The sequence below is a fragment of the Antennarius striatus genome, chromosome 16 (assembly GCF_040054535.1).
Source record: "Antennarius striatus isolate MH-2024 chromosome 16, ASM4005453v1, whole genome shotgun sequence".
NCBI lineage: Eukaryota > Metazoa > Chordata > Actinopteri > Lophiiformes > Antennariidae > Antennarius > Antennarius striatus.
The window spans coordinates 15182541-15197061 of record NC_090791.1 but is presented as its reverse complement, the minus strand read 5'-3'; the positions used below and the strand labels follow the sequence as shown (position 1 = coordinate 15197061).

Genomic DNA, 14521 nt, shown 5'->3' with positions numbered 1-14521 from the left:
ATTACACACTGAATCAATGATAAAACTGGTGGTTAAATACTTTGGGTCACACCTGAATATGTCACTTCAACTGCACACCCCTTCTGCAATGTGGGAACACTCCATTTGTATAGACTAGTGTTTAGGTGTCACAAACATCAAACAAACCTATTATTCCTCCATTACATTTAAAAACCCATCAGAGTGGAATAAGAGCATAAGTATGACCAGAATAAAAATACTATCTGCATACCATTCTTTCTGAATGGGGCCAAAATCAAGGGTGACCGGCTGCCCATTGAGCTATAATTTTTTGATGTGGCCATTACGATTAAGAGGAATTCACCCTTACTGGGCTATAATTAGCATGATAAATATGCACACTTTATACAAGACAGTTCTGTTACTGGTTATAAGTACTATAAATAAATTATCTTACTCTGACAGACTAGTATCTTAAGTTTTGATTCATTCCTTCTCTTTTGTATAAGGGCATGTGTGGAAATGGCTTCAGCTCAAAATGTATTTATTTATTAATTTATTTTATTTAAAAGCCTTAGGATTTTAAACATCATTAATTTTGTATCAAGTCATATCTTGTCTCACAATATCTGTACATTTCCTCCTGTTATTGGTTTACAAGTAAGGTAATAGATTATGATTGAATAACGTCTGTTGTCTGTATACAGTTAATTGATGATTTTCTGGAGGAATTGCAATCATTATTTTTACATTCAAATTTGTTCTTGTATCAGTCTGCTTATTAGAATTAGTCTGGAATCATTTTTATTCAACAAGCAGAAAGTAACCTCACATTCCTGATCTAGTAATCACAGCATTAGAAAAAATGGGCAAACTTAAGACATGGGAACCAAGAGACCTGCAAATTAAAGCAGTGGTGAATTGAATTGCCACATTTACGGAAACACAGTAGCATTAGCCCCATACTCAGCTCCCATGAGGGTGCACACTCTGTACGTACAGATGCATGTCTGGAATGCATATTCCAGCTGGACTCAAGAAAGTCACATGAACAGAGCTTCTGTGTATTGAATTGTTTTCTTTTGTTTTTGTAGCTGTTTTTGTGTATTTGTTGGCATATTCTGGATATTCTTTCTGAATAGTCTAAAATAAAGCTGCTCTCTGGAGAAGAGTTGATGAAAACAGTTAAATATGTAGGGAGTGATGTACTTGGCATTGTTACTGTGGTTGCATTAATTATGTATGCCTATGCTTTTAGGTAAAACAGCATCATTCTGACTTGCATCAGTGAGGCCTTAACTTGAATATGCAAAACTAACCCTAACAATCACCCCCATATATTAATGATTGGTGGTTGTCTTTCTTCAGGGCCTTGCTTGCAGAAAGAAGATGAAGCATTTTTTTGTTTTTTCCTATCGTCCACGATTAAGAATATTAGTTTAATACATCTTTTTGTCATGTAATGCTTCCCTTACCATTTAGTACAGTAACTTGTTCTTTTTAAACCGCTTCCTTGGAAAACACAAAAATAGCTTAATGTTGTTTCACCCTTAAATCAGTGACAAATGTAACAAGGCAGTCACAGACTGCAACATCCTGCGATGCCCCTGAATTCAAAATTTTACCCTGACCTACTTGCATAGGTCAAAGATCGAAGCTAGTGCTCTGACCTACTTTCATAAATCAAAGCACCATGGTATTACTCACACTGGCCTTCTCCCTCGTCTTTCTTTCTTATCCGGTTCCTGAGTGTACAAAAGTTGGAAGTTTACCCTGACCTACTTTTCTCAAGGTCAAGGTCATCATCTCATTTTCATCCCCTTTGCTGCCCAAGTAATATGCTTTTTGTTTCATCTTTCTAGCTGCAATGGTTGCTAAGATATACAGTATTGTGGACTAACGAACAGACGGACCAACACACAAACACTGACAATTACAGTACACAGCTTTGAAGCGGGATGTAATGAAAGAGACAAACAAGGCATTCAGAGACTGCAATATCCCGCGACTTACCCTGACCTATAGGTCAGGGTACCCTGAAAGTAGTTCCTTACTAGTGCATAGACCAGTGCATATGGAGAAGGCCAGTGTAAGACCATAGATTAAATTTAGTGCATAGGTGGATCAAAGCACTGGCTTTGATCTATTGTCTTACACTGGCCTTCTCCCTCGTCTTTCTGTCTTATCCGGTTCCTGAGTGTACAAAAGTTGAAATTTGACCTTTACCTAGTTTTCTGTAGCTCAAGGTCATCATCTCATTTTCATCCCCTTTGCTGCCCGAGTAATGTGTTTTTTGTTTCATCTTTCTGTATGGAAGGGTTGCGAAGATATTTGGTGGACTAATGAACAGACGAACACACGAACACTGACAATTACATTACATCACAGTTTTGAAGCGGGATGTAATGTCATTTTAAATATGACCAGGCACCCAAGGAGCCACACTCAATCTAAACTCACGTTTCGTTAGAATGATGTCTGTGTGTGAGTCAGGATTAGAGGATTTCTGTGTTAGAGGGGTTAGCATGATGGTGCAAACACAACCATTTCTCTTAGTGGGAATTGTGTATCCCCCACTCAGTAACTGGATCCACTTCCGCCTAAGAAAACATTCCACCGCAGTCTACAGTGATGTATGTCTAGTTCAAAGGTCAACTGTTATTTCAGAGCTGAGAGCAATGTTGGACATGCAGCATAGGAAGTAGACCACTGATTGATCTCTGTTGGAGGCTTCTGCTGGCTTGATAAGTCTCACATGCCAACATTGCTTTATGTTGACAGTAATTTAAACCAATTTATCACATTAACTAGTTGTCAATCAAGTGGTACGAATGATTAAATGTTGAAAAACCTATAATGCTATTTCTAGTGCAGTGTAATGTTAATGGTTATTTTCAGTGATTATGTCAGATGTATGAGACAAATACGGAAGAGTTTTAATAATCTGTCTCTAGCTACAGTTTCTACACCAGAGATATTGATTTCACAACACCTATAATGAATTGGGTTATGAAATATTGCAGTGGTCATTTGACCAAAATTCACTATGACTGGTTTGTATCTTGCATTTACTTACAGTTTGTTTATTGTTCACAACAGTTTTACACAAATATCAATATTTCACGGGTTGAACGATTAACTGATTTTCAAACAGGACATAATTTTACACAATGCTTTTATTTCTTGTGAGTACTTTTGAAATTTGAGAAATGAAGTAGTCAGAGGCCACATGAAAGGATGGACATCACTGCATTCTCATTGCATTCTGTTATTGAGGAAAGTTGAGACAGTCTGAATAGGAAATTATACAAAATCACTAACTTTGTAATAATTGAAATAATTGGAAACCTTCCGAAGGTAAAAGTGTGCTTTAATGAATGTCGGGCAGATCACACTGCTGTTAGCTTGCTATGTTTTATCTGCGATCACAAAATTGCATGAACTAATGTCACGGTCCCTGTTCATAAGCATTGTAATTGACACAGAAGTGGTACTCTGGTATCGACTTACTGTATATGTCAATGTCAATTTTGTATCTTATAAAGTTGTTGTATAAACGACAACTAAGCTTTCAGAACATTCTGGTTTTAATGTTGAGCATGAACGAGCTTTCAGTGTTGATCAGTAATTTCCTTTGACAGGCAAATCCCCTGAATTTATTAATGCAGTTAGCTAATTGCAAGTTAGACTAGTAACACTGAAATCTGGGCTTGCGCTAGCCATTCGCCACTTCGCCATAGGCGAAGTAAATTCCAGATTGGCTACAAGGTTTTTAGACTGTGTAGCCACAGTGGCGTTCTTATTATTACGGAAAAAAGGCTAAAACTTAATACTTTTTCGCTCGCTAGCCCCGCTATTTCGGCTAACGCCGCTCGCTAGCGCCACTATTTCCGCATGCCGGCGGATATAGCCGAAGTGACCCGAACGCTCCCGATCATTAAATATGCACTCGGGTCATGACCTCCTCTCGTCCAATGAAAAACAAAAAGATTCTTTTTTTATAAGCTAAACCCGCGAATTGGTGTACGACAAGGCGAGGACGATCGATTGAAAGAAAATGGGAATAGTGTTTTATAGTAGATTTTGCGTTAAAATTCTAATTGAACAACAAATGGTGAATGCTGAGAGGGGGTAGGAATTGTGACAGACCGATCAGAAGGTAAATGAAAGATATTATCAATACTTTTTTGTAGTCTTAGACTTTTGATCTCTATGACCGGCAGGATGTGTATTCACCTCGCTTGCTATTTTATATGCCTTTTTAAATTGAAATGAAAAATCATATTATTGAATTTTTTAAAAAAAAAATTAAACTATGGCATACCAATGGTGTTGTCTAAGTCAAAGTTAAAATGTATTCTAGTCCAAGTAAAACTTACAGTCATACAAAATATTACACTATGTTTACTTGTATCTTCACATAGTGAATGCAAATTATCAATTGTTGAATATCACATTTATACCTGCATAAAATAGGATAGCAATACAGATAGTTAAGCTGTTGACTTTAGTGTATTTTTGTAGGTAAACTGAAAAGAAGATTTTGCCCTCAGAATGCAGGAAAACAACTCCATTTTCTAAAAAATTTCCTGGGGGGCCCCCATCCCCCATGCAGGGGGTATCCCCCCACACCCCCCTATGACAAGTGTAGTTTTACACCCCCCAACAATTGAAAACTTGCATTCACTGTGAAGTTACAGTCATACAAAATATTACTTAATGTTTACTTGTAAGTTTTACTTGGACTACAAGACATTTTAACTTTGACTTAGACACTTTGATTTTAATAAATTTGATTCTTGGTATTAGTCAATGTTTACTTGTAAGTTTTACTTGCTGTTACAGGAAGCCGCTGCTTTGGACACAGAATGTGGCTTTTTGTGGCTTACTCAATTCTTTTACACTGAGCCACAGTGGCTTAGTCATACTACCTCCTAGTGCAAGCCCAGGAAATATTAAGGATTTCACACAAGGTATACAACCCAGGCAGAAATCATGGAAATGTATGTAGCAACACGTGGTTTATGTATTGAACTGACCGCAATAGCAGCCAGCAGAGGTGAGAGGATATGACTGCAAAATGTGTCATGATGAAAGTCATTATTGGTAATTATTGATACTTTTTCAATTGTGTATTTTTGATAAAATAATACACAATGAATTTTATCTCCTTACTTGTAGCTTAACAACTTTTAAGTACAGAATATTACATTTTATGATTGAATGAATTGGTTATTTTTATTATTGTAGTTAATAGCTTAAGGACTTTTAGAATGTCTTGTGTCTTTGTTAATTTCTAGTAATTTGACTACTCATGCAAAATGTATCACTAAAAACTACAAAGTGGCTTCACTCACCAACAACTGAACACATGCTGTGACTTCCATTGTTTTTCAACCAAAACATGCTATAGCGACAACATAGTCTGCTGTAGACTGACCTAAGTTGTTGTTATCTGCTTTTTATTATCATTTGCATTAAATGTGTTCAAGTGACACAATCGAAATTTCTGAGCAATAGTTGTCGTATTGCTATCTGTAAAGTGTTGATGGCCAGTATATATTACTTTCGTGTCATCACACCAGTCTGGCACAAAGCGGCCACCACTCGTGATGGGTTTTGATGCCATGCTCTTCTGGTCTGTTTGTAAGCTTGTCTCATGTGATTATCAAAGTTCATCTTCTGACGTACTTCCTGCTGAGTGTCTCAAATCTTGTCTTTCAAGTTTGACTGGGTCAGCTCATTATTTACCTGAAACACCAGATGTTATTTGCATATGTTACGTTAAAAAAAAACCATGTGATTGAGTACCAGCTGTCCATCACTGGCTTACGAACAAATCAGATGAAAGAGGCCTATAACATAGTGCACTATTAACAGAATCAATTCAGTCTTTCTGAAGTCAGTCTAAGGCAGTGGTTCTTAACCTGGGTTCGATCGAACCCTAGGGGTTCGATGAGTCGGTCTCAGGGGTTCGGCGGAAATTGGGGGTTAAGACAGGTAGGTCATTTCACATGAAAGTGTTTTTGCCGAACATACACGAATCACTGTGTACGTTTGACACATTGTGTCAATTCGTGATGGCACGCCCCCCTTAGCCATCACTGGCTGCAGGTGATCACGCTACATTGATTAGCCTACATGTGCTACATGGGATTTTGCGCACTCAGTTGTCGATTTATGCCGGTCATGATGGTACGTCATGTGATTGCTTTCTTAATATTTTAATTCATAGTAACTATGTTGAGCAAAAAAAGAAAGTGTTTGGACGAATATGTACAACGTGAATTTACATGCACTGTATATCTGAACGTGATGGGACTCGGCGTTCTGCATGATTTGCAATGCTAAGTTGAGCAACTCTAGTCTCGCACTGGCAAAATTAAAGGAACACTTTCTTAAGCTGAATGGAAAACAACAGATCAGACTTTGCTGTGAAAATGACATAAGAGTAGCACTTGCCTAGGTGAAGCCACGCATATCTGAACTGGTCTCTCAATAAAAACACCAGAAGTCACACTGATTTGCAGGTAGGTCATTTCATGTGAGTTCATGCACTGTCTTGGTTTTGTTCTTTGAAAAAGGTGACATTAATGCACAATTCATTAAATACATCAGTAAAACATATACTTATTTCTTAAATTTGAAAAAAAAAAAAAGATTTTTTTTTTCTTCAAAAGAAGGGTTCGGTGAGTGAGCATATGAAACCCACAGGGTTCGGCACCTCCAACAAGGTTAAGAACCACTGGTCTAAGTAGTCAAAATGTAGTTCCCTTTCAGTGCTGCTAGTACTACAGTGAGCAAATTATATCAGTAATGATATAAGTGAAACAAGAACAGCATCTGTGTTTACACCTTTCACTGTAAGTGAAAGTTGTTAGTAGCTTTTTTAAAAAGTTTTTTCTTTATTCTGTGTCCCAAATCCGACTCATAACTCTGATTTTCATTTGTATGTTGAACAAAAATATGCATCAAGTGATGGCTCGTATCTCAAAAAACTTGTCAGTGCAACAATTTACCTGATTTTCATTCGTTATAGAATAAATAGAAATAAAAAAAAAATGGAAGTAATAAAGTAAATAGAAAAATAGAAATTGGCATTAGCCATTGAAGTAGATCATAGTCAATACAGTGTATGGCAATTAATGGCAAAATAATTGATGGATTATTGGGGTCCTGCTTTCTTTTTCTCCTCCGTGCCATCATACAGTATCCCATGCAGCTGTAATTGTGCTTTGAATTAACTAACTACATGATAGGGAACATGCATAGAAGGAAACAACCCTAAGAGTCGTAGAACACAACTTGACTTTTCCCTCCTCCCTTCAGCACCTGCATCAAATCTCCTAACCATAACCGTAAAGACAGTGACTCTATCTGGCCTACCTGCCATTCTCCCTTCCTGTCTTTTTCTTACCCTGTCCTCATCTGCATTGTATTTCTTTTCCACCTAACCGGTCAAGGCGGATGGCCACTCAGAGTCTGGGTCCTGCTCAGAGTTTCTTCCTCAACAAGGGAGTTTTTCCCCACCACTGTCGCTTATGCTTGCTCTGGAGGGTTGTTGGGTTTTTCGATCTGATAAAGCGCTTTAAAATGTCTGTTGACATGATTAAGTGCTATATAGATAAGTTGATTGATTGATTGATTGATTAATCAATTGACCCAAAAGCTGACAACTTTTCTTTTGTTTCAGCCTTCTGTTTATTGAAAAAAAATTTTGGGCACTAGAACCGCAATCTTATAAAATACTCTTCCAAGTGGAAACTCTTCAAATCGCTGTAGAAATAGGGGAAATGTGACTGACTAAAAATGTTGATGACACAGCCATACTTTGTGAATAACTTTTAGAGTTCCTGCAAGTCTTGTTTGTGTTCAAAGAAAACTAATGGACTGCTGTTACCAGGACAGCAACTAAAATACATCAGACTGTCAGGTGTGTTTGTGCTTCACATTATGTTGAGCTTATCAATATTTCTTCAGTGTTGATTTGCTGAACCACCCCTGATATGTTGATTATGAAATCTGCTTTCTTTAAATTAAATAATAAATGGTATAATAGTCCTTCTCTAAGGTTTAATAATTTAATTTGTCAGATAATCTCCTTATGAATGTAATGTTGCATTTCTATTAGCTATAAAAGTATTGTTTCAGTTGGCTGTACTACACTGCATCCAGACGACCATAGCACCTATGTCAACCTACCAACTCAATTGGTTCCAAGAGGTTGTTCATAAGTTGAATTTTTTGGTAAGTTGTTATTTATTAAATTTCCATCTATAATCACCATCTGAGGTCATTTAAATGCCATTTCTACTCTAAATGCAAAAGTACTATTCCCTAAGACTAAGCAGAAACGATGACAGGACATACAAATAACACAAATTAATACAGGTACAGATTATCTCAAGTTATGTCTTTCTCGATTATACATCGGTTTTCAGAAAATATACATGGGCGAAAAAAATCAAGTGTACGCCATTTTACTTACATTTGTCCTCCAAAAATATTTAACTCATAAAATCACCGTTAAAAGCACATAATATAATGTTACTGTACAATAAATAAGAATAAAACCGTATATATTAAAATTTGTAAAAATAGTTCCAATATCTACTGTTAAGCGTCACTTGTGATTCAGCTGATTACTTTGAATTAAGATTGGTTATCGGTAAATTTTTGCTCCTTGTAATTTAATCCTTGAGGAGGAGAATGAGACACTTAAAGGAACTGTCGGCAGGTTTCTTAAGAGCATCCAACAACAACAGCCAGAGTCAGCTGCTATTGTTGACGATCCACAGTACCATAATATAGCTTGTAGCTTACCTGCTTGGCAGGGGCCTGTGGCAGAAAGGGAAACTAAAGAACATTAGTCAAATTTGGTAGCAAGCATTTGTTCGAATATTTGTGTGTGTTGTGGACTACCTGTATTTGCAGGGTCCTCTTGCTTCTATCCATAAAGGTGAGATGATAGTTTTCGCTGCTCTAGTGCCGTTTCTTCTTCATTATTCATCAATCATAATGGTCAGTTAAAGAGATTCTGTGTATCGCATTTGTGTATCTGGAGGGGAGGCAAGACAGCCATCATGTGAGGCACAATCTGTGTCCCTCCTCTAAGAAAGTGAGTCATCAAGAATGAGGTTAGTCACAGACCGATACAGTGGTGAGTGTTTATCTGTAAGGCCCTATGGGGGCAGATTTCAGTGCATGAGACTGAAAGACAAACGTATGCGTGTAAAAGACTTGAACGCACAACCTTGTGATGTGTATTTTGTAGAACTTTGCTGTTCCGCTATCTATTTTTAGTAATTTCTAGATTATTTGTTACCATAACAGCCCTTGTGTGTGTTTTAAGCAAGTTGTCCCTGACTGCCCTGAAGAGGGTGTGTGTGTGTGTTCGTGTGTGTGTTCGTGTGTGTGTGTGTGTGTGTGTGTGTGTGTGTGTGTGTGTGTGTGTGTCACACAGGCACACAGGAAGAAGACATCCTTGTGTAACTTCTAAGTAAACAGAGGACAATGAGGTTCAGTATCAATGCTTATAGATGACTAAGATAGGAAAGCAAAGCACCAGCAGAAGACAGTCTGTTAAATTAACAGACAAAGCAACGTGTTGTTAGAAAAACAGAATAAGTAATGATCATCATCACAGATGAAAACCAAACACGTGCCATCAGCTTCCTTGAAAATTATGGTTTCTGTTAAGAAAACCTGTCCCAGCAAGACCTGATTAACTATTTGATGATAATGTAAATGAGCTGTACTGTTGTTTGATGCGAGTTAAACACTGGCTTGTGTGTGTAAGAGTACATTGCTGTGTGACTATGATATGATGTCCAACCACAGGAAATGGTGAAAATGTTTATAGTTGCTCTGAAAATCGGTGTAAAACCAACCGTCATAGTATGCGGTAAACAACAAAAAAAACATTTGCTTGAGGTTAATTGGCTGGTCTCAAACTGACAGTAGGTATGAGTGTGTGTGCACATGTTTGTCTGCGTCTCTGTAGCACCGCGGTGAACTGGCGTCGCGCCCGGAGTTTCCCCCGCCTCATGCCCTTAGTCAGCTGGGATAGGCTCCAGCTCCCTGGGACACGCTACAGCGGATGAAGCGGTTGTGAAAATTAAATGAAAAGAAAAAAAGGTGTATAATATTGTAATCATCTATGCAGTCCCTAAAGGAATTAATGATGTTGCACCAAGCTATGGTTGTTCTTCATTATGAATTAACATGAGCACCCTATAGATATGCTTATTTCACCACTGCAAAAATGAGACGTCATGCTGAATTTGGAGATGCTATAGGATATTATTTCCTTCATATAACCAATTTGGATGTCTTACTTCAACAAATTTGACAAGAATGCAAAAAACAAGACTCTTGTGTACTAGTTTTTTATCCGGTGTTTTCTGATGACTTTCAACTGACTTTACAGATCATAGCCTTACAATTGTGGTTTTAGGTATTTTCCTTTGTGTGCGGAGACACATTTCACATTATATGAACCTTGTAATGATGTTTTGTGTGTAGATGATTAAATTTTCCTGTTCTTTGCAATTTGACTTTGAAAAACATAACTATCCCTTTATTACAGTGCAGTGGTGAACTTATTTTCCACTTGCTGGCATCAGATTCAATTTATTAATATAATTCTCAAAAAACAAATAACATTTTTCATTTTCGACCTTTGCTATTTTTTTCTTTATTTTACTATCAGTTGAATATGAGGGTTCAGTAACAGTCATTATTTAGTGTCATTACATTTTATACAACATGCGAGATTTTTCAAAATACATTTCAGTTTTACAGCCACTTAAAACACAAACTCAATCAATCCTTTGTTGGTATATGTACTTGAAGTTATTTAGTTCACTTAACATTTATTAGTATAGGTCTTTTCAGCACTAAAAACCCTGTTGCACAAAGGTGCATGAGATGATGTTGGGGAGTGACAAGTTCATTTTGGCAGGCCAGTAAAAGTAATATCAAATCAGTGCAGAGATTTCCGTCATTTAAGTTGTATACTTAGTATTTTTGATTCTGAAATTGAATAACCCTGTTCAGGTAATTTTAACTGTTTCGTCTGGCTATTGTGAAACGCGTTTCTGGTCCATCAGCAGATATGGCTGAACATTGGATTCATGTATGCAGCCTTAATGTCATTAACATACTATCTACCCATTACAATTACATGACTGCTGCCTTCAAAGAGAAAACCACAACATTCTAGAGGCAAACAGTGGGCAAAGATTACCATTCTTCTCTCCTTTACAGTTCAATTGCATTAATGAAGGCTACATAACTTATTAATCATTCCAATCAAATTTTCTCCACATTACATTTTATTGATGATTTTATTTAGGGCTATGCCTTTGCTTATAGTCTATTTTCTCTCTGCAGAGAGTCTGGTGAGGAGTGCAATGGGATCAGAAGTGCTCTGTCAGTGGAGTCTGTGCCGGGGCCAAGACTGAACTGGTGTCCTGCCAACACCACTACCTCTGCCCCTGCTTCAGCTCCAGCTCCTGCTCTGGAGCCCGAGCCCACGCCCAACCCTGTTAGAATGGGGGACGGCCTGGATGCAGCGCAGATGTCGGGCAGCAGCAGCAGTCAGGGGCAGGCCCAGCAGATCAACCCCCCACCCCCAGAGTACATCAATCCCAACAGGCCAAAGCGCCAGACCAATCAGTTGCAGTACCTGCTGAAGATAGTGTTGAAGGCCCTGTGGAAGCACCAGTTTGCCTGGCCCTTTCATGCACCAGTGGATGCAGTCAAACTCAACCTGCCTGTGAGTACTTTGTGAGGATGACTCACGTACCTCAAATCTCTCATGTATATGTTGGATATCATTCATAAATTTCCAGCAAGTTGCATCAGTGAATTTCAGCTTTACATCTGTCTTTCTTAACTACTGATTTATGGTAATTTATTTTTAATGCTATGCATGAATAAATGAGGTGTTCTCCGTCAACAAAATAATATTGATTACCCTTTGTGCTGTTTGACTGAGAATGTAAAAAAAGGCTACCAAAATTTCACTTCTTTTTTTTGGTTTGTTTTCCAGTCTTAAGTCAGTAATGTTTATATATACCTCCACTTTAGTGCATGTTGTACCAGCTAACTTTGCTTTCATTTAATTGCTGCTTAATGGTATGTTTAATCAGTGACCTCTGTTATAATTATTTCTTCAGACATTATACTATTTGTGTTTCCTAATCAGTGCCAGATGAGTGTGTGGGGAAATCATTCACAGCCAATTGTAATAATAATGCATTGTTTAACTAAGGCAAACACAATTTTAATTTAGTATTTCTGACGTTCATGTTTGCACCCTTTTCAGGACTATTATTCAATAATCAAAACTCCTATGGACATGGGAACAATCAAGAAAAGACTTGAGAACAGTTACTACAGTAATGCCCAAGAATGTATCCAAGACTTCAACACAATGTTTACCAACTGCTACATATACAACAAGGTGATACAATTGTTCACTTAAGCAATTTTACATCAAGACCCATAAATTCAGCTTTTGCTAAAAGTGTTTGTCTCCCCCTGCAGCCTTCCGATGACATTGTCTTAATGGCCAAGTCTTTAGAGAAGGATTTCCTTCAAAAGGTCTCTGAAATGCCTCAGGAAGAAACTGAGATTGTTGTCATGACAGGAAAAGGACGTGGTCGTGGCAGGAGAGACGGAGGTATGTGATTTGTGCTTTACACTTTATTTTGCTCTCCACATTTATTCGAGCAGGCCTCTGTGAAACCCGGTGTCTTATCTCATCAAGGTTTGAACTTGAAACCAGGGGCCATCATTGATTCTTCATCTACGACTCCACAAACACGTGGTCTGTCAAACCTCTCAGCAGCACCACAGACCAGAGGACCAGTGCAGGGCCCGCCTTCACTACCTCCCCAGCCTTTGATGCTGGCCCTGCCGTCCCACGTGCCCCCAATGCTATCCAGCCATGCACCACAGCTTGGAGCTCCCTACTGCCTTGGCCAGTCGGACTGCTCACCTCAAGTTCCCATCATGACCTCTGTGCCTCCCCTTGCTCAGACTTCTCTTCCTCCAGTATCCATCCAGAGCGCTGCTCCCATGATGCAGAACCCTATAACCATGACCAAAGTGAGTGATTAACACATCGAAACGTTTGGAGATGGTCTGTGGTATACTGCTGGATGCAGCCTTCTTGTTCAGATATGCATAACATATCTAGTGTCCAGCAGCAACATGTTAAACACATTTCTCAGAGCCTTGAACTAAAGAAACGGTATTTTCACTTAAGCATTTGATTTAAAATTTTAAAAATCTAGACCAGATTCATATCCTAACTGCAATATGCAGTTAGAATTTAAAAAGACAAATGTGTTTTCACACAAGTCTGGGGCAAAGAAACGATTAACAGCCTGTGTTGTACTGCTGTGATAAGACATGTCCTGTTTGCTGGGCTTTCGGAGCACCAGTGTTTGGTCTCTCTTTCTAAAATACTCCCACACTTCATATGACGGAGGGCCCAGATTTTTAGCCGCAGCCTTTTTTCTGGATGAATGCTGTTCTGGGTTCCAAATGTTTATGTGTGTTCACCAGAGTGAGTAATTAACACATTGAAATGTGATTTGCAAGTCACGGTTTTGACCACGCTTGGAAGAATTACATAAATTGTGGTTAGATTCATTCAAAAAGTTCTCTCAAAATCTGTATGTAACACAGTGCCAGACAACAAACACAACTGACATAATAAATGCGCACATAATACATGGATATATGCATACTACAAAATGCACACATATTTGCATAGCTATACATACCTACACTTACAGATATTAATAAAATAAAAAGAGATGTATTTTCAGAATCATGTCCAAGGCAGTAAATGTGAGTCCAAATGTAATTCAAAGATTTTTTTGCACTCACTGTGATGTGGTTACATATCTGGTTAATGGATTGCACTGAGGTGGTGGAGGAGTGAGCTCCTGAAAAATTCATTTAGCTAGAGAATGTTATTAGTATCCATTCTTTATTATCAAGTTGACATTTAATAAAGTTAATAAAATAAATGTGGTAGTTGGTTTGAATGGGCAGGCACAGTTAGGTGTCATCTGCATTCCAGTGAAATTACAGATTATGATTCTGTATATTTTTGTCATATGGAAGCATACGTATATCAAAAAGTACGGTGGAACAGAGCCGCCATTTGGCGATTTGTAGGGTGGATGATGAGTTATTAACAGTGATAAAGAAAGTCCTGGCAGTGGTGTTAGAGGAAATCCACTTGTGAGCTGTTCTAGTGACGCCAACCCAAGAACACAGGTGATCACAGAGGGGTGGGATGCCCTGAAATTTAGGTAAACCACTATTAAGGGGGGGCCATCATTGGCAGCTGCTAGTAGATTGTTGTATACCATCAACAGTGAATATTTTGTGGTGTCCTGGAAAATCCAATATAGACTCCTAAAATATGTTATTATTGTTAAGAAATGACACCATCTGTCTACTTTTATTTTCTACCAAAATCAAAAATAGCAACTTGGAAATAGATCTTAAGTTATTTGGTAGTGAATGATCAAGA

The 14521-nt window shown here is 38.0% G+C and overlaps 1 protein-coding gene across 5 annotated transcripts in view; it reads left to right on the top strand.

The window, feature by feature from the left end:
* brd4 (bromodomain containing 4) overlaps nt 1-14521 on the top strand; it is a 35786-nt gene that overhangs the window by 10586 nt on the left and 10679 nt on the right. For all 5 annotated transcript variants that reach the window (XM_068336623.1, XM_068336625.1, XM_068336624.1 and 2 more), the window contains 4 exons: nt 11356-11740; nt 12293-12430; nt 12514-12649; nt 12737-13077. In XM_068336623.1, the coding sequence (XP_068192724.1) occupies nt 11516-11740; nt 12293-12430; nt 12514-12649; nt 12737-13077 (840 nt within the window). In that variant the 5' untranslated portion in view covers nt 11356-11515. The remainder of the gene's footprint in view (nt 1-11355; nt 11741-12292; nt 12431-12513; nt 12650-12736; nt 13078-14521) is intronic.